The sequence below is a fragment of the Ranitomeya variabilis genome, chromosome 8 (assembly GCF_051348905.1).
Source record: "Ranitomeya variabilis isolate aRanVar5 chromosome 8, aRanVar5.hap1, whole genome shotgun sequence".
In the NCBI taxonomy this organism is placed as follows: domain Eukaryota; kingdom Metazoa; phylum Chordata; class Amphibia; order Anura; family Dendrobatidae; genus Ranitomeya; species Ranitomeya variabilis.
Window position 1 is genome coordinate 19,875,121 of NC_135239.1, and position 26,819 is coordinate 19,901,939.

The 26,819-nt window shown below is 42.2% G+C and overlaps 1 protein-coding gene across 2 annotated transcripts in view; it reads right to left on the bottom strand.

The window, feature by feature from the left end:
• Positions 1 to 26,819, bottom strand: part of PATJ (PATJ crumbs cell polarity complex component) — a 208,714-nt gene that overhangs the window by 60,935 nt on the left and 120,960 nt on the right. For both annotated transcript variants that reach the window (XM_077277129.1, XM_077277128.1), the window contains 2 exons: positions 8,207 to 8,403; positions 3,542 to 3,633 (listed from right to left, as the gene is read on the bottom strand). In XM_077277129.1, the coding sequence (XP_077133244.1) occupies positions 3,542 to 3,633; positions 8,207 to 8,403 (289 nt within the window). The remainder of the gene's footprint in view (positions 1 to 3,541; positions 3,634 to 8,206; positions 8,404 to 26,819) is intronic.

Below are 26,819 nucleotides of genomic sequence, written 5' to 3' on the forward strand. Positions count from 1 at the left end.
TAAAATTATTATCAGAAGCCGCACAGAATGACGAGCCGACAGCAGCGAGATGAATGGCAAGCTACAGGAGGCTGCACTGTAAGCAGACCGCTGCCGCAAGCGCGAGCGTACGTCCGGGACGGCGGCGGCAGAGTCCGCCATCCCAGAGTCTTATCATCAACGCCACTTTTAAAAGGAGAAATCCTGCTTAATTAAAAAGAAGAAAAATACTTTATACTGTATGACAGAAATTAGCTCATCGGCTGAAGATCTCTATTGATTTCTAGAATCAAAGGGGTTGTTCAGAATGACTTAAAAAAAAAAAAAAAAAAGGGTATTTTTTTATCCCCTACAAATACTACTATTCCTGTCTATATGCTGTGCCTGGTATTGCAGGTTAGTTGAAGTGAATGATTCTGATTTTCCATACCTGATGCAGAGAAATGGCAAAGGGGGGGGCACTGTTTTAATTAAAAAAAAAAAAAAAATCAGAAAACCCCTCTACATGGCTGCAACCTAATAAATACTTTGCATTTATTTTTTTGTTTTGCGTTTTAATTTATTTATTTTTTTAATTAGCTCGTTTTCTGTTTCAGTACAGCAGTGCATTGTGGGAACAAAAAAACAGTGAGCGGGTAGGTCATGCGGATGGCAGATTACTGCATACTGACTGCAGCTAGAGGCCAGAGTATTTTTTCTTCGGGTGTGAATGGAAAAAAACGATCTATGGCTCTGAAGTCCATTTACCTTTTATGCAAATGATAAAAGGTAAAAGGTTATAGAAGTGGTATAAATGTGTACTAGTAAATACATAAAAAAACCTACACTAATATAATTGTTTGGAAGTGGATTTATTCTTTAACACAACTTCCAATAATAAAAAAAAAATGGTGGAGAATGCGGGCAGGTGGGAAACACTAACATCTTCTGACCTGAAGGCAAGGACATGCAAGACATCCAGCTACTTCAGCATGCTCGGCCCGTTCTAATAATTTCCCTGTCACAAAACCTTTCTGAGACAATTAGGAAGGAAGGTTCAGCTCCTTCATAAACTCTTCTGGAGGCAGAAATCCATAGATATAATAAGAATACTAATGTCCCAGAGAAGAACTAAGGAAAAAGAGCAAGGAGAATAAAATCCCATTAGTCTGACAACTGTCCTGTGCGATTCCAGATATGTCGCCTATAATCTAATGCCCCCTCCAAATGACCTCTCTTGTGAATTTATAGCAAAATATTAAAGAACTGCATAAATAGCAATTCCCTAATAATACAGCGTTATTCTCAGTGTTAAGGAATGGCATAAACATCAATTCTTGGCATCTATTGTTCCTTCCCAACAGGAATGATCCAATGATAATCTTCATGGTCTTGGGGAATTTGTGTTCCTTACCAATACCCCTGAGCATAAATACCAGCTCCAGCTTGAAAAGCTAAGCTGCAGTGTAAAGCATGGTGGAGAGGAGATCTAGAGGTGGATTATACAATATCTTGGATGCCAATCGATAATATATTTAAAGGGGTGTTCCATTTCTTTTATGGCATATTGGATAAGCTTCACTTTATGATTAGGAGGGGGTCTTACCTCTGCGACCCACACCGATCCCGGGAATGAAGAGACTAGTATTCATCCCACTGTGCAAAAAACTGCATCATGTCCCCAATCAAGTGAGAACTTAGAAGAGGATAACACTACGTCCTAGAGGTTGAACCACAGCCAATACTGAAGTAATGGCCATGACTTTATGTGGTGGAGTCGCTCATCACAGCTGTGCTCAAATAAAGCAGAGATGCAGTGTAAAGCAAGAGGAAAGGATGAGGGAACAATGTAATGAGAAAGGAGATGGATTACCGACTACTTAAGCCAATAGCACAAAATCCACCTTAAGAAGAATTTAAGAGGGAAGGAGGCTTGGTTGAAGAAAGGACACCCTCCAAGACGTCTACTCTAGAAGAGTTATCATCCGCCTTTAATTTAATAATTCTCCCCTCTATCACAGAACGTCTTCTCAGGGCCGATACAAAGCGAACACCGCTAAGATATGCAAATGTTCTGCCGACTAAGGCGCTTACTTAAATGCTAAATTAGGTCTTTTGATCTTTCGCAGCCTGACGTCCTAATATGAAATCTCAGAGCACAATAAGGATAAAGTTCTTAGGAAAACACAGAATTCTTTCAATTCTTTCATTTCTTACACTTTGCCCATAAAGTAATTTTATAGTTTATGGAATTAAAGTTTGCAGTGAGATCTTTTCTGGGGTTTTGGATCCTGTTATTGTAAAGTGTTCTTTCCAGAGGGAGGAAATGATGGTGTGTACACGGCACAAGGTGTGCAGAAGGTGGAGAGGGGCTGAGACCTGAAAGTTGCACCATGCAGCAAACCGCTGGACACCATGGATCATTGCACATTGCACCAAACCACTGGATGCTGAGGATCGTTGCACCATGCCTCAAACCACTGGACGCTGAGGATCGTTGCACCATGAATCAAACCACTGGATGCTGAGGGTCGTTGCACCATGAATCAAACCACTGGATGCTGAGGATCATTGCACATTGCACCAAACCACTGGATGCTGAGGATCGTTGCACCATGCCTCAAACCACTGGACGCTGAGGATCGTTGCACCATGAATCAAACCACTGGATGCTGAGGGTCGTTGCACCATGCCTCGGATCACTGCACCGTGCATCAAACCACTGGATGCTGAAGATCATTGCACCATGTCTCAAACCACTGGACGCTGAGGATCGTTGCACCATGAATCAAACCACTGGATGCTGAAGATCATTGCACCATGCCTCAAACTACTGGACACTGAGGATCGTTGCACCATGAATCAAACCACTGGACGCTGAGGATCATTGCACCATGCCTCAAACCACTGGATGTTGAGGATCATTGCACCGTGCACCAAACCACTGGACGCTGAGGATCGTTGCACCATGAATCAAACCACTGGACGCTGAGGATCACTGCACCGTGCATCAAACCACTGGACGCTGAGGATCGTTGCACCACGCATCAAACCATTGAACACCAGGGTCCATTGCACCATACATTATACCACTGGAAGACGGGGTCCGTTACACCATGCATTAAACCACTGGACAACATTGATCATTGCACCATACATTATACCACTGGGCGCCAGGGTTAATTACACCGTATATTAAACCACTGGGTGCTGGGGTCCATTGCACCATACATTAAACCACTGGACATCATGGATCATTGCACCATGCATGAAACCACCGGACCCTGGGGACAGGATTGCCAAACCTCCGCATACAAGGGTCTAGAACATTAAGCCACTGCACACCAGCAGCATATCCATTGTTAGTGGTCACTTTGCAATTGGAAACACTAAATTCAAGTCAGAGTCTGACAGATTGCTTTTTGCAATGTCACTCTGTTCCTTCCCTGCCACCTTCTATTCAAAGCTCCCACTATAAATGCTCCTTCATGTTGTTGATGTATCTGCATTTAATAAAGTTGCTCCCATGTTAAATTTTGAACAGTTACACGTTAAGTTGTAAATTATTCCCATAAAATCTCACCTGATCAGCACCAGCTTCACTTTGCTGGGCGCAGACTTGATAACTGCTGATGCATTTTGGTGACTTTTTCCGAATAGAATCTGGTTATTTAGCTAGAAAAGAAAATATAAAAATAGAAATGCATTGAGAGTCCGCTAGGTCAGTCTTCATAGTCCCAGTGTATATAATAGCTTAATGAGCTGCAGCAGAGCATTGCTTCAGAGCCGTGCATCTCTAAGGGTACCGTCACACAGTGCCATTTTCATCGCTATGACGGCACGATTCGTGACGTTGCAGCGTCGTATGATTATCGTTCCAGCGTCGTAGACTGCGGTCACACGTTGCAATACACGGCGCTGGAGCGATAATTTCATGACGTATTTGTGATGTAGAAGCTGTTGGTTACTGTGCGCACATCGTATACAACCTGTGTCACATGATGCAATCATGCCGCCACAGCGGGACACTAGACGACGAAAGAAAGTTTCAAACGATCTGCTACGACCTACGATTCTCAGCGGGGATCCGGATCGCAGTAGCGTGTCCGACACAACGATATCGTAACGATATCGCTAGAACGTCACGAATCGTGCCGTCGTAGCGATGAAAATGGCACTGTGTGACGGTACCCTAAGGGACGAGTGCGCCTGACGCGTTTCTTTGTACTTGCAAGATTAGGAAAACAATTGTCTTTGTCCAATGTAAAAAAAAAAAAAAAAAAAAAAGAGAAAACCGAAAATAAGAAGCACAATTTCTACCAAACCTATCAGTTACAATCAGGAGAATAACTATAGAGGGTGCAGGGGTTGCTGTCACACCCGAGTCCTGAAAATTAGGGGGCCCGAACGGTTTCTTTGGCCCATATGTGAAAATTAACACTTAAGGTCTGGTGATAGTTGGGGGCTCTTTAGAAGATTTTGCACTGGGCCCAGCAATGTCAAGATTGCAGCTGAGCACACTGTGCCACAGTAGTTCAGATTTCCATAAAAAAAAACCTTGTGAGGGGCTCGGTCTTGATTTTTTTTTTTTTTTTTTTTTAACTATGGGGTCCTAAGGAACTGCCCTGGTAAAGCAACTTTGCTTAAAGGGAAACTTTTGGGACATTTTAGTACTGATCCTAGTACAACAATCCAAAGTGACAGCTGAGTAATAAAGCCATGAAGCCACATGCAAATTAGCCTGGAAGTGCAATGGGGATGTGCAGATGCACTCTTTGTATGGACACGCCTTTAATGCGCTTCCAGGCTAATTTGCATGCGGCTTCAAAGCTTGATTTCTCATCGCTGGCACGTCAGATTACTACAAGACAGGTCTCATTTATATTGTTGTTCTTTGACCTATACAGCAATGCCACTAGTTATCATATAAGAAAAAAACATCCTCAGGTTTCATTTAAAAAAAAAGTTGAATCACCAAAGGCTTCTAGGACTTTCGAAACCCCAAATCATTCTGCCTGTGCTTAACGAAGAAGTGGCTGTACAAGTTGCAGGATTTTAAGGTCTCTTCTTGCGATCAGTGAAAAGAAACCTGCAAGTTTACATCCAGATGCAGAAACCTGACCAGTCCCAATAGTGAGGATTCAGTGTGCCGCAAACATCTCTCAGGTCGGAACTTCACTACAATGTATCAGTGCAGGAGTCTAGGACGTCTTACTGGAGATTGTCTAGACTGGATACAATTGTAATAAATCCTCTGATATGAGACATATTAGGACTCAAGTTCTTCTTTCGCATTGACAGCAAGCGGAGATATTGAAACCAGCGCCAAATTGAAACACAAAATCTATAAGTAATTTGTATAACTGAATTATTCTGACGTTTGATACATCGTTGCAATTGCCCTGTTTTTTTGTTTTTGTGCCGTCATGCAATTTCTATTGAACTGAGAAGAAGGTACGCAGATCTTCGGCATCTCTACCCGCCACGCGGCACCGGCTGCTCAAAGCTCCTGGGAAGTCAAACAGTCAATCTGCAGCCTAAGCCTTGAACGATGGCCAGGAGACACGCGGATGATTGACAGCTCCTCTTCCTCAGGAGGCAGCGCATGAGCTGCGGATGTGTGTTTGTTTAATGGAGGGGTGACCTTTCCTGCAGTTATTTACACCCAGAGAGGACAGATTATCCCGGTGACATTCAATAAAATGCAGGTTAATGGCGACGCGTCACTTTCTATAAGCGTTACAGAGGATTAGAGGCCAAGTAACTTCTCCAATCTATCTGTGCAGCAGAGCTGGATGGGGCACTGCATAAACTGCTGCTACACACCAGATAAGGACCAAGATACGTCTGTACCCAGTGTGACACCATTAACTACATCCACCCCATAAGGCAATAGCTCGTGCCTCCCAGTTCGTCCCTGCAGTCCACAAACGGACCATAAAGCCTGCAACCAGTGGCTGTTGTGTAACTACAATTCCCAGCATGCCATGTCTGCAGCTCGGCTTGCGATGCGGAGTGTAAGCACCAAATTCAATGCGGATTTACAAAAGAGTAAAGACAGGATCTACCAGTGAGAAAAAGGATGTCTAGTTGGTAGGTGATCCACATACTGGCACTGCAGCGGCACATGATAAATCTAATAATTATTAAATGGTGGTGGGGAGTGCGTAGTCAGACCAATCTTACATGGAGTCCATTGTGATAAGATCTGCCCTCCATCCTCTTCCATATGTTGTACTGATATACAGTGTAAAAATTTGCTATGGTATTCATTACCAGTGCCATACACAATGATTAACATATAATAGTGCAAACAGTGTTAAATAACATTTCCATTCTGTTGTATTTAAAACCCTATATAATGCTGCAACATCATACACTGCAAAAAGAATATACTGAACAGTGCCCAAGTAACAGTGCCACCCAAAGCATAACTACAATTATACTGTGCAAAAATATAATCTCATTGAATGCTCAAATAATAGCATCATAAAGTACTAAAATATGAGCGTGCCAAATAAATTACCCAAAGTAAGCTAATAACAGTGCATACTTACCATTATATCAGTTCATAGACTAAACTGCCATATGGTGCTTAAATAATAAGACTTTAAAAGTACCAGAAGACCACCATAGAGTGACCATATAGTAGCGCCATATATGAAATTAACAACAGCGCCACACTATATATAATTAACATTATATAGTGCATAGATAATGCCGCCATATAGTTCTCAAATACTACTGTAAAGTACTAGAAAAAGACTGGACAAATAATAGCTCGATAAAGTAAGTTAACAGTACCACACAAAGCATAAGTAAATCCCATTCGACAGTGCATACATTATACTGCCATATAGTGCTCAGAACTGCTATAAAATACCTGAATAATACTACAATAGAATGCCCATATAACAGCTCTATACACAGTTAATAACAGTGCGGAAAATGTATAACTAATTACCATTATACCCTGCATAAATAATACCACAATATAGTGTTAAGAGAATACAACTGTAAAGTACTAAAATGATACTGTGCCCAAATAACAGCTCCATACATAAAATTAAAGCTAACAACAGCGCCATCCATAGAATAAATAAAACTGCTACACTAAAAATATTAAAATCTGCGGTGGCCACAAGCTTTGAGCATCAGGTCCTTAATGGCGCCACCTTTGGCAGGAATAATCCTTCATATCATACAATCTCCTCCACTTCTGAGTTCAGACTTTGCATTTTGTTATGTGACATAATGTTTCATTAATCCGTTTTTTTAAGTCTCTGCCATCAGGTGACCTTTACATAACCGGGAAATACGATTTTATTTTTTTACGAGTGAGCATCTTGTGACCCCCATGTGTAAAGATAATGAATTTCTAAAAGGGATCTGAGAATGTTTCCATAATCCTTCTATACTAGAAAAGAACGGTACAGAGCGGTAAATCCTCCGCCGGCTGCGTATATGGAACAGTCAGAATTCTAAAGGTTTATTGCTTCCCGAGGGCCAATTATCTATGTAAAATGTCCAATCTGTATCTGACAACAACTCTGAGAACTGCTGCCATTATGGAAGATCACCTTTCTTGGATACAATTGTTTTACGTTTCTAGAATCTCTAAACGGCAGCGGTTCATTAATAGGAGAAGTTGTCTCTTAAATTCATATAGAAAAGCACCACATGGTTCCGGGTTTAAGGCTTCACCAGCAGGAGTCCCTGACTGTAACGTGTAGAATTGAGGCTGGCTGCAAACACTTACCACAAAGCTAGAACTGATCAAGGGGAAAGAAAAATTCCTCAGGGGTGGGGCTATGCAAAACAGGAGGAGGGGCAAATATTTGAGAGGCAATCTTAATATTTTTTCCAAATCATAAAAGAATAGTTGGCAGACCCAAGCACTGCTTGACCAATGCCACAGTGTGTGATACTGTCTGCTGAGCTGCTATATTCACACCGATTATGTGCCATACAATCTTCTAAGCTGTTGTATCTCGGTCTGTTATGTGAGATTTTCCATTGAGCTGCTGTGTGATACAATGTCTGCTGTAACGATGATTAGTGCTTATTCCCTGTAGATCTAAGATTATGAGGACGATCAATTAGTGCAATTATTATTACAAAATTTAATAAACTTTTTATCTATATATGCCCCTTTTCACATGTAAAGTACCATGGAATAAATGGCGCTATATAAATGTATAATAAAAAAAAATAATATTATTATTATTATTATTATTATTATTAATACCTCCAGCAGCTCATCCCCCACCCGGATCCTCCCATCTCTTCCTGCAGGTCCATCCGGATTAATGGCCACAATGAAGATGCTCATCAGGGATCGGTCCTTATTACCAGCGAGGCTGAGGCCCAGCCCGTGCTGATCCTTCTCGAGCTCGATGATGTGGAGCTCCCCGGGGAGGTCGGCATATTTCTGCCTTATTTTATCTAAGGAAAAAAAAAAGGGAAAGAGATTCAACGCTATGTAAAAAAAACAAAAAACAATGGCTTCCACTTCTTGGACCCCCAAATTAGAATGGTTGTAAATGTATGTGAACAGGAGGCACAACACAGATGGGAGAGAATAGATCTACCGGATCAGTTTGTCTGTAGTCTATGGAGACACATAAGTCAGCATAAGAGCTGTGTACTACTCATAACGACAAGATAATTTTTTAGTCAAGACAGCTTGTGAGGATGATTTATTTTTGGTTTAGAGCACTGGTAATACAGATCCAGAGGTGATAAACAAAGTTACCATTGTTGGGCATTTTCGGTTGCAATTGGGAAAGGATCAGTGGCATTGACTTTGCGGGTGAGCCTTGGTAAACCCTTGGACAGCACACATTTTCCAGGACTGTTTCCAAATTATCTGCACAGTCCCAGTAAATTTGGAATAGTTGGCATGTATGGATAGAGTAGGATGTCACCCTCATGCATGTGGCCTGTAACTTAAAGGTGGTCCTCCGCCTACATCTGATGGCAAAGGAGAAACCAGTGATTGAAATTCTACCAAGCCCCTATATCCCTCGCTGCTGCCAGTTGACTACCAGTTAAACCAAGAAATCTCATAAAAAGCTGGAGGCAGATAATGCAGAAAACACCATTGTCAGGGTGTGATGGGGACAGATCCTCCTCCCTCTCAAAGCACAGCAACCTCTGCACATTAAAGATAATACACAATAAGCAGAAGTTAAAGGAGTCATTTTTTTAAATAGTTTTCTTATGTCTATGAGCCTCCTCTAAAAGCCATTAAAAAAGGAAAAAAAATGCTTAAAAAAAGAGGAAAAAAAAAGAAGATGTTAGCAGCAGTATTTCACTTACTACCTCTGGCAGTTCAAGAGTCTTCCGGATCGATACTTGTGACTAAAGACTAGGCACTTCTACCCAAAATTGAACCTTTATCTTATCTGGGGTCTTTTCAAAGAGGACATTGCCATGGTTACAGATGACAAAAGAGGAAAGAAAAAAAATACACACTGGAGACAGATAGAAGATTGGGAAACTAAATTTGTTTTCAAAGAGAAAGACACTTCCCAAACAAAAGAAAAATGTCCAAGAGAAATAACCCACTGCTTGTACGAAGGTCAGTTTTGGTGCACGGACTATGACATTAGCTCTGTACTCCTTTCTAGGATGGAGCAGTAGCTCACTGGCATAGCAAGGTTCAACTGGAACCGGCATGTACTCCAATGTTGCTACTAGAATAATCGTTACAGTCTCTCAACAGGGTTGAAAGCAACAACAGAATGAAGGCACAGTGCTTGGCAGTAACACAATAGAATGAAGGCAGAGTACTTACCGGTTGCATGACAGAATGAAGACACAGCTTGGTCGTTACAAGTGAATGAAATCACAAAGTTTGACGATTACAGGACGGAATGAAGGTACAGAGCTTGGTGGTTAAAAGACGGAATGAAAGCACAAAGCTCGGTGGTTACAAGACAGAATGAAAGCAGAAACCTTGGTGATAAGACGGAATGAAAGCACAAAGCTCGGTGGTTACAAGACGGAATGAAAGCAGAAACCTTGGTATTAAGACGGAATGAAAGCACAAAGCTTGGTGGTTACAAGACAGAATGAAGGTACAGAGCTTGGTGTTACAAGATGGAATAAAAGCACAAAGCTTGGTGGTTACAAAACGGAATGAAAGCAGAAACCTTGGTGATTACAAGACGGAATGAAAGCACAAAGCTTGGTGGTTACAAGACAGAATGAAGGCACAGAGCTTGGCTGTTACACATTAGAGATGAGAAAGAGTGTAACAGATACAAATTAGAAAGAAGACAAATTACAGTTACACGGTTGAGTCACAGAGCTTAGCTGTTATAAGTCAACAATATTAACCTACTGTATATATCCTGGAACCCACCTAAAATGCTTCACAGTGTTGCACATGTGAGTATGTAGGTTGGTTTGTGAAGGGAAACAACTACAAAGCAATTGTTGATTGGCTCACTGCATGTACTATACTTAAATTTATCATATTGAAAGGTGCATTTTCTGTAACAAATAAGTATATACAGTACAGACCAAAAGTTTGGACACACCTTCTCATTTAAAGATTTTTCTGTATTTTCATGACTATGAAAATTGTACATTCACACTGAAGGCATCAAAACTATGAATTAACACATGTGGAATTGTATACTTAACAAAAAAGTGTGAAACAACTGAAATTATGTCTTATATTCTAGGTTCTTCAAAGTAGCCACCTTTTGCTTTGATGACTGCTTTGCACACTCTTGGCATTCTCTTGATGAGCTTCAAGAGGTAGTCACCGGGAATGGTTTTCACTTCACAGGTGTGCCTTGTCAGGTTTAATAAGTGGGATTTCTTGCTTTATAAATGGGGTTGGGACCATCAGTTGTGTTGTGCAGAAGTCTGGTGGATACACAGCTGATAGTCCTACTGAATAGACTGTTAGAATTTGTATTATGGCAAGAAAAAGCAGCTAAGTAAAGAAAAACGAGTGGCCATCATTACTTTAAGAAATGAAGGTCAGTCAGTCCGAAAAATTGGGCAAACTTTGAAAGTGTCCCCAAGTGCAGTGGCAAAAACCATCAAGCGCTACAAAGAAACTGGCTCACATGAGGACCGCCCCAGGAAAGGAAGACCAAGAGTCACTTCTGCTTCTGAGGATAAGTTTATCCGAGTCACCAGCCTCAGAAATCGCAGGTTAACAGCAGCTCAGATTAGAGATCAGGTCACTGCCACACAGGGTTCTAGCAGCAGACACATCTCTACAACAACTGTTAAGAGGAGACTTTGTGCAGCAGGCCTTCATGGTAAAATAACTGCTAGGAAACCACTGCTAAGGACAGGCAACAAGCAGAAGAGACTTGTTTGGGCTAAAGAACACAAGGAATGGACATTAGACCAGTGGAAATCTGTGCTTTGGTCTGATGAGTTCCAATTTGAGATCTTTGGTTCCAACCACCGTGTCTTTGTGCGACGCAGAAAAGGTGAACGGATAGACTCTACATGCCTGGTTCCCACCGTGAAGCATGGAGGAGGAGGTGTGATGGTGTGGGGGTGCTTTGCTGGTGACACTGTTGGGGATTTATTCAAAATTGAAGGCATACTGAACCAGCATGGCTACCACAGCATCTTGCAGCGGCATGCTATTCCATCCGGTTTGCGTTTAGTTGGACCATCAATTATTTTTCAACAGGACAATGACCCCAAACACACCTCCAGGCTGTGTAAGGGCTATTTGACCAAGAAGGAGAGTGATGGGGTGCTACACCAGATGACCTGGCCTCCACAGTCACTAGACCTGAACCCAATCGCAATGGTTTGGGGTGAGCTGGACCGCAGAGTGAAGGCAAAAGGGCCAACAAGTGCTAAGCATCTCTGGGAACGCCTTCAAGATTGTTGGAAGACCATTCCCGGTGACTACCTCTTGAAGCTCATCAAGAGAATGCCAAGAGTGTGCAAAGCAGTCATCAAAGCAAAAGGTGGCTACTTTGAAGAACCTAAAATATAAGACATAATTTCAGTTGTCTCACACTTTTTTGTTAAGTATATAATTCCACATGTGTTAATTCATTGCTTCTTCACCAATGATCCGCAGTTTAAAGATACCTTTATAAGAAATTGTAAGGATCGGTGCTAGTACAGAACCACTGTTTCACCCCTCTATCTGCTTGCTTACAGAGCAGACTGGACCAATGTACCCAGTAATGTAGGTGTCAGCACACGAATGGTTTACTGCGAGGATGAAGTCTGCATATTCTGCCGTTTTAGCTTCACCAGGAGACCTCTTATTTATTCATCGTTTCCAATTTTGCAGCTCTCAAGTACAATTACTGGCTCCATAGGGAAAACAACTAAAAGTATATTTACACATGGCAGATGTGATCATTTAGAGGACTGCTGCTAAAACAGCCCCATTACATCACAAAGAATTTTGTGAACTAAAGTAAAAAATACTGTAAAAATGTAATGATTTTCTTCTGTCCAAACCAAGAAATTACAAAAGATTCATCAACAGGTGCAGAATTGTAGTAGTTATATTCATGTACATAGGGAGCAGTATTATAGCAGTTATGTTCTTGTACATAGGAGCAGTATTATAGTAGTTCTATTCTTGAACATACGTAGCAGTATTATAGTAGTTCTATTCTTGTACATAGGGGCAGTATTATAGTAGTTATATTCTTGTATATAGGTGCAGTATTATAGTAGATATATTCTTGTACATGGGAGCAGTATTATAGTAGTTATATTCTTGTACATAGGGGAAGTATTATAGTAGTTATATTCTTGTACAACATAGGGAGCAGTGTTATTGTACTGTAGTTATATTCTTGTACATAGGGAGCCGTGTTATAGTAGTTGTATATTATTGTACACAGGAGCAGTATTTACAGTAATTATATTCTTGTACATTGGGACAGTATTATAGTAGTTATATTCTTGTACATAGGAGCAGTATAATAGTAGTTATATTCTTGTACATAGGGGCAGTATTATAGTAGTTATATTCTTGTACATAGGTGCAGTATTATAGTAGTTATATTCTTGTACAACATAGGGAGCAGTGTTATTGTACTGTAGTTATATTCTTGTACATAGGGAGCCGTGTTATAGTAGTTGTATATTATTGTACACAGGAGCAGTATTTACAGTAATTATATTCTTGTACATTGGGGCAGTATTATAGTAGTTATATTCTTGTACATAGGAGCAGTATAATAGTAGTTATATTCTTGTACATAGGGGCAGTATTATAGTAGTTATATTCTTGTACATAGGAGCAGTATTATAGTAGTTATATTCTTGTACATAGGGAGCAGTATTATAGTAGTTATATTCCTGTACATTGGGGCAGTTATTATAATCCTTAGTGGTTGAGGATCACAAATTACTCCAGCTCAGTAACATACATAGGGCAAGCTCTAGGGAGGTGGCAAACTGGACTGACCGCAAATCTGAACCTATCCAAACACACTAGAAGTAGCCGGTGAACGTGCCTAAAAAATCCTAGACGTCTCGAGCCAGCCTGAGGAACTAACTACCCCTAGAGAGAAAGAAAGACCTCTCTTGCCTCCAGAGAAATAATCCCCAAAGAAATAGAAGCCCCAAACATATAATAACGGTGAGGTAAGAGGAAGGCACATACACAGGGGTGAAAACAGATTTAGCAAATGAGGCCCACTAATACTAGATAGCAGAAAATAGTAAAGGGGTCTGTGCGGTCAGTAAAAAACCCTTACAAAATATCCACACTGAGATTTCAAGAACCCCCGCACCAACTAACGGTGTGGGGGGGGAGAAACTCAGTCCCCTAGAGAAACCAGCAAGCGAGGAAATCACATTTTAGCGAGCTGGACTAAAAACATAATAAATGCTGATAATCAAAAAATGATCAAACAAAAACTTAGCTTGTCTTGGAGAGACTGGGAGCAAGGTAGTCACAAGGAATCTGAAGAGCACTGAATACATTGATAGCAGGCAAGGAACTGAGTATCCAGGTGAACTAAATAGGAAACCCAACCAAGGATAACGAACCAGCTGATGCGCCAGCCTGCAGAAAGACAACACTACACAGTACCGCTTGTGACCACTAGAGGGAGCCCAAAAACAGAGTTCACAACAGTACCCCCCCCCCTTGAGGAGGGGTCACCGAACCCTCATCAAGACCCCCAGGGCGATCAGGACGAGCCGCGTGGAAGGCACGAACCAAATCGGCCGCATGAACATCAGAGGCGACAACCCAGGAATTATCCTCCTGACCATAGCCCTTCCACTTCACCAAATACTGAAGCCTCCGTCTAGAGATACGAGAATCCAAAATCTTCTCCACCACGTACTCCAATTCGCCCTCGACCAGCACTGGAGCAGGAGGCTCAACAGAAGGAACCACAGGTACCACATACCTCCGCAACAAAGACCTATGGAACACATTATGAATGGCAAACGATACTGGGAGATCCAAACGAAAAGACACCGGGTTAAGGATTTCCAAGATCTAATAAGGACCGATGAAGCGAGGCTTGAATTTAGGAGAGGAGACCTTCATAGGAACATACCGAGAAGACAGCCACACCAAATCCCCAACACGAAGTCGGGGACCCACACCGCGGCGGCGGTTGGAAAAGCGCTGAGCCTTCTCTTGTGACAACCTCAAATTGTCCACCACATGGTTCCAAATCTGCTGCAACCTATCCACCACAGAATCCACCCCAGGACAGTCAGAAGGCTCAACCTGACCCGAGGAAAAACGAGGATGGAAACCAGAATTGCAGAAAAAAGGCGAAACCAAAGTAGCAGAACTAGCCCGATTATTAAGGGCAAACTCGGCCAATGGCAAAAAAGTCACCCAATCATCCTGATCAGCAGAAACAAAACATCTCAAATAAGTTTCCAACGTCTGATTAGTTCTCTCGGTTTGGCCATTAGTCTGAGGATGGAAGGCCGACGAAAAAGACAAATCAATGCCCATCTTAGCACAAAAAGTCCGCCAAAACCTGGACACAAACTGGGATCCTCTATCAGACACAATATTTTCAGGAATGCCGTGCAAGCGAACCACATTCTGAAAAAATAGAGGAACCAAATCGGAGGAAGAAGGCAACTTAGGCAAGGGCACCAAATGGACCATCTTGGAAAAACGATCACACACCACCCAGATGACAGACATTTTCTGAGATACCGGAAGATCCGAAATAAAATCCATGGAAATGTGTGTCCAAGGCCTTTTCGGAATAGGCAAAGGCAAAAGCAAACCGCTGGCACGAGAACAGCAAGGCTTAGCCCGAGCACAAATCCCACAAGACTGCACAAAGGAACGAACATCCTGCGACAAGGAAGGCCACCAGAAGGACCTAGCCACCAAATCTCTGGTACCAAAAATCCCAGGATGACCCGCCAACACCGAAGAATGAACCTCGGAAATAACTCTGCTGGTCCATCTATCCGGGACAAACAGTCTCTCTGGTGGACAACGGTCAGGTCTATCCGCCTGAAATTTCTGCAGCACTCATCGCAAATCTGGGGAAATGGCAGACAAAATCACTCCCTCTCTGAGAATACCAGCCGGCTCAGAAACTCCCGGAGAGTCAGGCACAAAACTCCTAGAAAGTGCATCAGCTTTCACGTTCTTCGAACCAGGCAGATATGAGACCACTAAGTTGAAACGGGAGAAAAACAACGACCAACGAGCCTGTCTAGGATTCAGGCGCTTGGAAGATTCAAGGTAAATCAGATTTTTGTGATCAGTCAAGACCACCACACGATGTTTAGCTCCTTCGAGCCAATGTCGCCACTCCTCAAATGCCCACTTCATAGCCAACAACTCCCGATTACCAACATCATAATTCCGCTCGGCAGGCAAAAACTTTCTTGAAAAGAAAGCACATGGTTTCATCACAGAGCCATCAGAGCTTCTCTGTGACAAAACAGCCCCTGCTCCAATCTCAGAAGCATCAACCTCGACCTGGAAGGGGAGAGAGACATCTGGCTGACATAAGACTGGAGCTGAAGAAAACCGGTGCTTCAGCTCCCGAAAGGCTTCCACGGCCGATGACCAATTAGTCACATCAGAACCCTTCTTGGTCAAATCCGTCAAAGGTTTAACCACGCTAGAAAAATTAGCGAAGAAACGACGGTATAAATTAGCAAAACCCAAGAACTTCTGAAGACTCTTAACAGACGTGGGCTGAGTCCAGTCATGAATAGCCTGGACCTTGACTGGGTCCATCTCCACAGTAGAAGGAGAAAAAATAAAACCCAAAAAGGAGACCTTCTGTACTCCGAAGAGGCATTTTGAGCCCTTCACAAATAAAGCATTAGCATGCAGGACCTGAAACACCATCCTGACCTGCTTCACATGGGACTCCTAATCATCAGAAAAGACCAAAATGTCATCCAGATAAACAATCATAAATTTATCCAGATATTCTCGGAAGATGTCATGCATGAAAGACTGAAACACAGAAGGAGCATTAGAGAGTCCAAAAGGCATTACCAAGTACTCAAAATGGCCTTCAGGCGTATTAAATGCTGTTTTCCATTCATCTCCCTGCTTAATGCGCACAAGGTTATACGCACCACGGAGATCTATCTTGGTGAACCAACTGGCACCCTTAATCCGAGCAAACAAATCAGACAATAGTGGTAAAGGATACTGAAATTTAACCGTGATCTTATTCAGAAGGCGATAATCTATACAAGGTCTCAAAGAACCGTCTTTCTTGGCCACAAAAAAAAAATCCTGCACCAAGAGGGGAAGAGGATGGGCGAATATGTCCCTTCTCCAAAGACTCCTTTATATAACTCCGCATCGCGGCATGCTCTGGTATAGACAAATTAAAAGGTCGTCCCTTAGGGAATTTACTACCAGGAATTAAATTTATAGCACAGTCACAATCCCTATGAGGGGGCAGGGCACTGGACCTGGGTTCATCAAATACATCCTGGTAGTCAGACAAAAACTCAGGGACCTCAGAAGGAGTGGAAGAAGCAATAGACACCAACGGAACATCGCCATGATTTCCCTGACAACCCCAACTTGACACAGACATAGCTTTCCAATCTAAAACTGGATTATGAGCCTGCAGCCATGGCAGACCCAAAACGACAACATCATGCAAACTATGCAGAACAAGAAAGCGAATCACCTCCTGATGTACGGGAGTCATGCACATGGTCATTTGCGTCCAATACTGAGGCTTATTCTCAGCCAATGGCATAGAATCAATTCCCCTCAGAGGAATAGGAAATTCCAAAGGCTCCAGGACAAAACCACAGCGCCTGGCAAACGACAAATCCATCAGATTCAGGGCAGCACCCGAATCCACAAAAGCCATAACCGGGTAGGATGACAAAGAACAAATCAAAGTAACAGACAAAATAAACTTAGGCTGCATAGTACCAATGGTGACAGGTTTAGCGATTTTTTTTAAGCGTTTAGAGCATGCTGAGATAACATGAGTAGAATCACCACAGTAAAAGCACAACCCATTTTGACGTCTATGACTTTGTCGCTCAATTCTGGTCAGAGTTCGGTCACATTGCATAGACTCAGGTCTCTGTTCCGAAAATACCGCCAAAGGATGAGCAGATTTGCGCTCCCGCAAACGCCGATCAACCTGAATGGCTAAAGCCATAGAATCACTCAGACTTGTAGGGGTGGGAAACCCCACCATAACATCCTTAATGGCTTCAGAAAGACCTTCTCTGAAATTTGCAGCCAAGGCACACTCATTCCATTGAGTAAGCACCGACCATTTCCGAAATTTTTGACAATACACCTCTGCTTCATCCTGACCTTGAGAGATAGCCAGCAACGCTTTTTCTGCCTGATTCTCAAGATTAGGCTCCTCATAAAGCAGTCCAAGAGCCAGAAAAAATGCATCTACATTAAGCAATGCAGGATCTCCTGGCGCCAGAGAGAAAGCCCAATCTTGAGGGTCACCACGCAACAAGGAAATAACAATTTTAACTTGCTGAGCGGAATCACCAGAGGAACGAGGTCTCAGAGATAGGAATAACTTACAATTATTCTTAAAATTTAGAAACCTAGATCTATCTCCAGAAAACAACTCAGGAATGGGTATCTTTGGTTCTGACATAGGGCTATGAATAACAAAATCCTGAATACTTTGCACCCGTGCAGTCAGATGATCCACACTAGAAGTCAGAGTCTGAAAATTCATGTCTGCAGCTGAGCTCAAAACCACCCAGAGTTCAAGGGGATGAAAGAAGCTAAACAGACTGCAGCAAAGGAAAAGCGGGAGGAGAAAAAAAAAAAATGTACTCAGGTCTTCTTTTTATCCCACTTCTGCGATGCATTAAACACTTTTAAGGCCTGCTCTACTGTTATGATCCTTAGTGGTTGAGGATCACAAATTACTCCAGCTCAGTAACATACATAGGGCAAGCTCTAGGGAGGTGGCAAACTGGACTGACCGCAAATCTGAACCTATCCAAACACACTAGAAGTAGCCGGTGAACGTGCCTAAAAAATCCTAGATGTCTCGAGCCAGCCTGAGGAACTAACTACCCCTAGAGAGAAAGAAAGACCTCTCTTGCCTCCAGAGAAATAATCCCCAAAGAAATAGAAGCCCCCAACATATAATAACGGTGAGGTAAGAGGAAGGCACATACACAGGGGTGAAAACAGATTTAGCAAATGAGGCCCACTAATACTAGATAGCAGAAAATAGTAAAGGGGTCTGTGCGGTCAGTAAAAAACCCTTACAAAATATCCACACTGAGATTTCAAGAACCCCCGCACCAACTAACGGTGTGGGGGGGAGAAACTCAGTCCCCTAGAGCAACCAGCAAGCGAGGAAATCACATTTTAGCGAGCTGGACTAAAAACATAATAAATGCTGATAATCAAAAAATGATCAAACAAAAACTTAGCTTGTCTTGGAGAGACTGGGAGCAAGGTAGTCACAAGGAATCTGAAGAGCACTGAATACATTGATAGCAGGCAAGGAACTGAGTATCCAGGTGAACTAAATAGGAAACCAACCAAGGATAACGAACCAGCTGATGCTGCCAACCTGCAGAAAGACAACACTACACAGTACCGCTTGTGACCACTAGAGGGAGCCCAAAAACAGAGTTCACAACAGGCAGTATTATAGTAGTTATATTCTTGTACATAGGGGCAGTATTATAGCAGTTATATTCTTGTACATGGGGGCAGTATTATAGTAGTTATATTCTTGTACATAGGGGCAGTATTATAGTAGTTATATTCTTGTACATAGGGGGCAGTATTATAGTAGTTATATTCCTGTACATAGGGGGCAGTATTATAGTAGTTATATTCTTGTACATTGGGGCAGTATTATAGTAGTTATATTCTTGTACATAGGGGCAGTATTATAGTAGTTATATTCTTGTACATAGGGGCAGTATTATAGTAGTTATATTCTTGTACATAGGGGCAGTATTGTAGTAGTTATATTCTTGTACATAGGGGCAGTATTGTAGTAGTTATATTCTTGTACATAGGGGCAGTATTATAGTAGTTATACCATTGTACACAGGGGACAGAATTGTAGATGTTCGTTTGACACTATTAAAGGATATCATTTTTCTATTATTTGCCGTGAGCGGTTCTATATGAAAAAGCAAAAAAAAAATCCCAGTCAGTGGCAGTAAAAAGAAACCATAGTGAACATTTCACACTGCAGTATTCACATTACCTCGAAATAAGTAATACACTGGAACAATGACTAGTTTTGATGGTTTCCTGCTTTGGTGACTGGTAATGGAAGGCAGCTTATGTGAAATCTATTTTAAGTTTTGCCTCTCCAAAATTCACAATATCTGTGGAAGTGCAGTGAGGAATATCATTACTATGTTGAAAAAGATGTAACTTTTCCTAGAAATAATATATTGCTTGTTTTAAAAGGTATGTCAACATGCTCAGTATTTTACAGGTTGTGTGAACAAACAAATAAACTTAGATCTGCCCAGTGACTCCACCAGCAGAATAGTGAGTGCAGCTCTGGGGTATAATACAGGATGTAACTCAGGATCATTAATGTAATGTATGTACACAGTGACTGCACCAGCAGAATAGTGAGTGCAGCTCTGGAGTATAATACAGGATGTAACTCAGGATCAGTAATGTAATGTATGTACACAGTGACTGCACCAGCAGAATAGTGAGTGCAGCTCTGGAGTATAATACAGGATGTAACTCAGGATCAGTAATGTAATGTATGTACACAGTGACCGCACCAGCAGAATAGTGAGTGCAGCTCTGGAGTATAATACAGGATGTAACTCAGGATCAGTAATGTATGTACACAGTGACTGCACCAGCAGAATAGTGAGTGCAGTTCTGCAGCATAATACATAATGTAACTCAGGATCAGTAATGTAATGTATGTACACAGTGACTGCACCAGCAGAATAGTGAGTGCAGCTCTGGAGTATAATACAGGATGTAACTCAGGATCAGTACAGGATCAGTAATGTAATGTATGTACACAGTGACTGCACCAGCAGAATAGTGAGAGTATAATACAGGCTGTAACTCAGGATCAGTAATGTAATTATGTACACAGTGACTGCACCAGCAGAATAGTGAGTGCAGCTCTGGGGTATAATACAGGATGTAACTCAGGATCAGTAATGTAATATATGTACACAGTGACTGCACCAGCAGAATAGTGAGTGCAGCTCTGCGGCATAATACATAATGTAACTCAGGATCAGTAATGTAATGTATGTACACAGTGACTGCACCAGCAGAATAGTGAATGCAGCTCTGGGATATAATACAGGAGGTAACTTAGGATCAGTAATGTAATGTATGTACACAGTGACTGCACCAGCAGAAAAGTGAGTGCAGCTCTGGAGGATAATACAGGATGTAACTCAGGATCAGTAATGTAATGCATGTACACAGTGACTGCACCAGCAGAATAGTGAGTGCAGCTCTGCGGCATAATACATAATGTAACTCAGGCTCAGTAAAGGATAAGTCATGTCATGTCTGTACTAATACAATCTAAGTAATAAATAGAAAGTAGAGCTCTGTAAGGCTACGTTCACACGGTGCGGTTTTTGGTGCGGATCCGCAGCGGAATTGCAGCTGCGGATCCGCATCCTTTTTCCATGCAGGTTACAGTACAATGTAACCCAATGGAAAACAAAACCCGCTGTGCCGACGATCCTTTTTTTCGCAGGGAAATCCGCGCGGATTTGCCTGCGGAAAAAAGAAGTACCATGTCACTTCTTTCTGCGGATTCCGCTGCGGGTTTCCAGCAGCACCAATAGGAAACTGCAGTTGGAAACCCGCAGTGGAATCCGCAGCAGAAAAAGGATCAAAAACCGCAGTGAAAAGAACTGCGGATTTCACTGTGGATTTTGCAAAAAAAGGACCTGAAAAATCCGCAGTGAAAAAAGGATCGTGTGAACGTAGCCTAATACAGACACCAGTCCTGCAACTGTGTCAGTTGTACAAGAATTGATGTATACCAGAGTATTTCCATTCACTGACAGCAAGTAAAAATTTTAAAAATGAAGAATTGAAGCACAACTATCTATTAAAAAGTTGTAGATCTGTTCATTATTTATGCAATACAGGACACTATAATTAGTGGAGAGGGATGAGAGACAAGTCCACAGTGGAGCTTACTTTGTAATATCATGTTGGACTTTTAACTACATCAGTGATTTCCGTCAGCACAAACTGCTCCTTGTTTTCAAACAAATGTCATCCCGGACCTCGGATGAGTGAAGAATGGCCTCCGACCTGGCTTGTTTTATCATATATCCAGTAGTCACTGACTACCTGCACAGCCCGATATTCTGCGGAGAAACCTGGGAGCTGATGATATACTCCTGCATCACCAGGCACTGACCTACAAGGACTCAGTGACACGGTGATGTATGAAGAAAAGGTCACCACATGATGCGATTATTGCCCAGAGACTGCAGAACAAACAGCAGCAATCTGAACAAAACACCACCGGGTGGGGTAAACAGCCACCTGACCCCTACGCAGAGCCAAAACAAACTGCCTGGTGCCCATCGCAGCACTGCACCCCGTGGGTGGTCTAATATAAATGGTCTTAATAGGGCTCTCCCGTTTTATATAAATACAACTTAAAGGGGATGTCTGTGTTTATAATAACATGGCAGCTTTATTCCTAAAATAGCACCACTCTGCGATACAGGATGTGTCTGGTAATGCAGCCGAGATCAACTGAACTACAATACCACACATAACCTAAGGAGAAGTGTGGCGCTAGCTTTCAATAAAAGAAATCATGCTTTGTAATCCAAGACAATCCCTTTAAATAGTTGCATAAAAAAACCCTGCATCTTTCTGGTTTACTTTAGCTCCTTATTTTCAGAATATTTGCTAGTTGTCAATGAATAAAAACTATTTCTCACCTACGGAATTGTAAAGCTGCTCCAAAGCGTGTAGCCTGACACAGAAATCTAGTAACACAGAGACACGGGGCAGTGATCATCCCTATACATGCAGATTAGCCACTCAGGATGAAGGAACAGTTGGGTGTGAACCCTGACAAACATCTTATAATCTCCAGCAGGAGCCTTAAAAACGTGCTCCGACTGTCGCTGCAGAACTGCATTCAATTATATCCGAGCTGAACAGCAGAGACAGGCAATAATGTCTGGATGGTGTAGCAGAGCCGTACTGGTGACAACTGCTAATGGGAAAGGTGAATAGTAACCTAACACAAATAGTGCAGGATCCGCAAGGACAGGCAAAGGGCAGCACAGAGCGGAGTCCTATTAAATTTCTGAGAGTGGAGCACAAGGTGACAAATCTGCTTCATCTACCTGTGATATAAATGGTTGATGGGACGAGAACGATGCCGACTGCTCACCACCTCGAGGATATAATCAGTGCTCAAAGTCACCAAGTTCAGAAGAGGGCGACGGGGAGAGAAGTCTTCAAACTGCTAAATCCCTTAAAGTTCAATACAAATATATATCTCTATATACACAGTACAGACCAAAAGTTTGGACACACCTCATTTAAAGATTTTTCTGTATTTTCATGATGTTGAAAATTGTACATTCGCAGTGTGAAACAACTGAAAATATGTCTTATATTCAAGGTTCTTCAAAGTAGCCACCTTTTGCTTTGATGACTGCGTTGCACACTCTTGGCATTCTCTTGATGAGCTTCAAGAGGTAGTCACCGGGAATGGTCTTCCAACAATCTTGAAGGAGTTCCCAGAGATGCTTAGCACTTGTTGGCCCTTTTGCCTTCACTCTGCGGTCCAGCTCACCCCAAACCATCTCGATTGGGTTCAGGTCTGGTGACTCTGGAGGCCAGGTCATCTGGCGTAGCACCCCATCACTCTCCTTCTTGGTCAAATAGCCCTTACACAGCCTGGAGGTGTGTTTGGGGTCATTGTCCTGTTGAAAAATAAATTATAGTCCAACTAAACGTAGATTTCCACTGGTCTAATGTCCATTCCTTGTGTTCTTTAGCCCAAACAAGTCTCTTCTGCTTGTTACCTGTCCTTAGCAGTGGTTTCCTAGCAGCTATTTTACCATGAAGGCCTGCTGCACAAAGTCTCCTCTTAACAGTTGTTGTAGAGATGTGTCTGCTGCTAGAACTCTGTGTGGCATTGACCTGGTCTCTATTCTGAGCTGCTGTTAACCTGCAATTTCTGAGGCTGGTGACTCGGATAAACTTATCCTCAGAAGCAGAGGTGACTCTTGGTCTTCCTTTCCTGGGGCGGTCCTCATGTGAGCTAGTTTATTTGTAGCGCTTGATGGTTTTGCCACTGCACTTGGGGACACTTTCAAAGTTTGCCCAATTATTCGGACTGACTGACCTTCATTTCTTAAAGTAATGATGGCCACTCGTTTTTCTTTACTTAGCTGCTTTTTTCTTGCCATAATACAAATTCTAACAATCTATTCAATAGGACTATCAGCTGTGTATCCACCAGACTTCTGCTCAACACAACTGATTGTCCCAACCCCATTTATAAAGCAAGAAATCCCACTTATTAAACCTGACAAGGCACACCTGTGAAGTGAAAACCATTCCCGGTGACTACCTCTTGAAGCTCATCAAGAGAATGCCAAGAGTGTGCAAAGCAGTCATCAAAGCAAAAGGTGGCTACTTTGAAGAACCTAGAATATTGAACACATGAAGAAAGAGAAGTGCAAAAAGCCATGGAAAGTCCTGACAGCAATTGAAATCTATCAGTAATTAGAAAGCAATCCTGCCACTTAGTGATGAATAATCAGCTGGTTCAACTGATGGCCGATAAAAAGGTGAGTCATTACCAAGGTGCCACACAAGAAACATCTCATGATGGGTAAAATAAGTGAGCTGTCTAAAGACCGTTACAACCTTATTGTTTAAAACCTACTGATGGCATTGGTTACAGAGGAATTTCTATAGTATTGAAGGCTCCAGTGAGCACTGTTGGGATCAAAATCGCAAGTGAAAACAACATAATTTCACAATAAACCAGCCATGACCTGGTGCACTCCACAAGATTTCAGACAGAGGAGAGAAAGAATTATCAGAAGACATAAAGATGAAACGAGGGTGGACATTTCAGCACAACAATGATCCCAAACACATGGCCAAGGACACTCTAAATTGGTTTCAGGGAAAAAAATAAAGTCACTACCACGGCTGAGCCGATCACCGGCTCTAAATCATATCGAAAATATATGGAAGGAACAAAAGCTCAGAGTTCATAGGAGGAGCCTACGGGACCTTCAGGATGTGGAGTGTTTGTGTGGAAGAATGGGCCAAAATCACATCTAAGCAATGCCTGCGACTAGTTTCTCCAAACAGAAGGCGTCTTAAAGCTTCATCAAAAACAAAGTTTTTTTTTTTTTTTTTTTACAAAGTATTAAATAAGTTTCAGTAAGCGCATTCAATACTTTTTCCTTGTGTCATTTCTAATTAATACACATAATTTATAGACATCTATGAGGATTTATTTGTCTGTGTGGATTGGATGGGTTGTTACCGACATCTGGTGAGAATTTCATGTCAATAGCTCCTTTAGAAATAGATTTACTTACAAAATTGGTTGTGTTCAATACTTAATTCACCTGCTGTATATAACCTATAAGCTCCGGAAGCCTACGTGTTTCTTTAAAGTAAGAGACTTTTGGCTTTTTAAGCAGAAACCAAATTTTTACTTAATCCTCCCACACCCCTGCCGTGCCGTCCTCCTGTCTCTGTGCATGGTCCTCCAACCCTCTAAGGCTTCTTAAAAATAAAATTATGATTAGTTATAAACTCTTCTTAGCTGGGGAGTTGCGTACATTCATTGTGCCCCCCCACCACCACAGACCTCCCTCATTCATCAGTGCCAGATCCATGCTATACAGGACAGAGATGAAAGAAGCGGCTACAGGTGCAGATGTAGCAGAGTCGAGTTAGTCATTGAACTCTGGCAAAACTAGCTTTGCTACAGCTCCATTTTCAAATTAGAAATTAATGCTATTAATTAATTTAGACATTCACATTGGACTCATGTAGCAGAGCTGAAGGTCAAGTTTAAGTCAATTAGGTCAGGTTTAATTTTTTTTCACACTTTTTCCAAAATTTCTGCTAAAAGATGCAGTTTGGCTTTGTTTTCAGAAGAAAACGCATCAAAATAATATGCATACGACCGCTACACAAAAACAAACCCTTCGACTCTTTAGGGATGGGCTGCGTTGTTTGTGGGCAGTCCTATGTAACAACAGAATGTTTCATCTCCATTACCATAAATTGTGCCAAATCGCACACTCCACTCAGCTACAAAAAAAACAACAACAAAAAAAAGTTTGTTATGTAGCACAATACATGGTCATGCCATAATAAGAGGTAGCAGTTATGGTTTTACAAGGAGGTAAATTGCAAACTCAGCTCAACTACATCTGCCCGTCTCATTTTTCTACAACTCGACTTGTAATCCTATGTAAAATCAAGGAATGATAGAAAAATTTAAGTTGTCATGTGACGACAATAGACACTGTTGTCACTGCTACATTTATAGTTCTAAGTCTACATAGGACTGGAAGCATAGATGTAGCAGTGACGTATGTGTTATCTGACACTATCAGGACACGCTCCAATAAATACTGTAATACTATATCGGACTGCAGGTGAAAATGACATACTCAACTCTTCGCCATCCATAAAGAAGTGACAAACAATATCAGAGCGCCATCATCAGCTCTGTTACAACTGTAACGAAAGACTGCACCTATATCAATATTAGAGTTTGTCGCATGCACACAAGATGTTGCCCAAATGACAAGTTCAGCTCTGCTCTATACATCTTACTCACTCCCAGCTCTGCTACATCTGTCCTAAAATCACTAAACCGATTCAGAATCATCCCACTGCGCAAACCGTGCAGCTCTTAGACAAATGGATAACAAGTGCAGCTCTGCTACATCAGTGATAATTAACCATGTCACAATGCAAATACTGTCACTCCTGGGAGCTTAGCCTCCGGCACATTGTATGAAGCATGCAAATACGCCAATCATTACTTATCTGACGGCGTTGGAGCAGAACGCTGCCTCTTACCTGGGAACCCCCCCTGCACCATGGCTGATACCGCGGAAGCTCAGCGCGGCTGCATCGCCGGACGGGCGTCCTTACTCCGCAGGAGGCTACGAGCCGCTCTCTCAGACTTCCTCCGATGACCTTGGGGCCTACAAATGCGTTTCCTTCGCTGCGAGATGTGATCAATTAGTGAACGTGAAGCGGAGGCACAGCAGCTCGGAGGCTCGTCTGCCAGCAGATGGGCTCTAACTAGTAAAGTACGTGCGAGGAGCATCTGACCCACTGAGTCGGCAGCCCAGCTGGTACAGCGCCTGCATCACTTAGCATCAATGCAAGGGGGGCCGCAGGGGCCGGTCACAGAGTC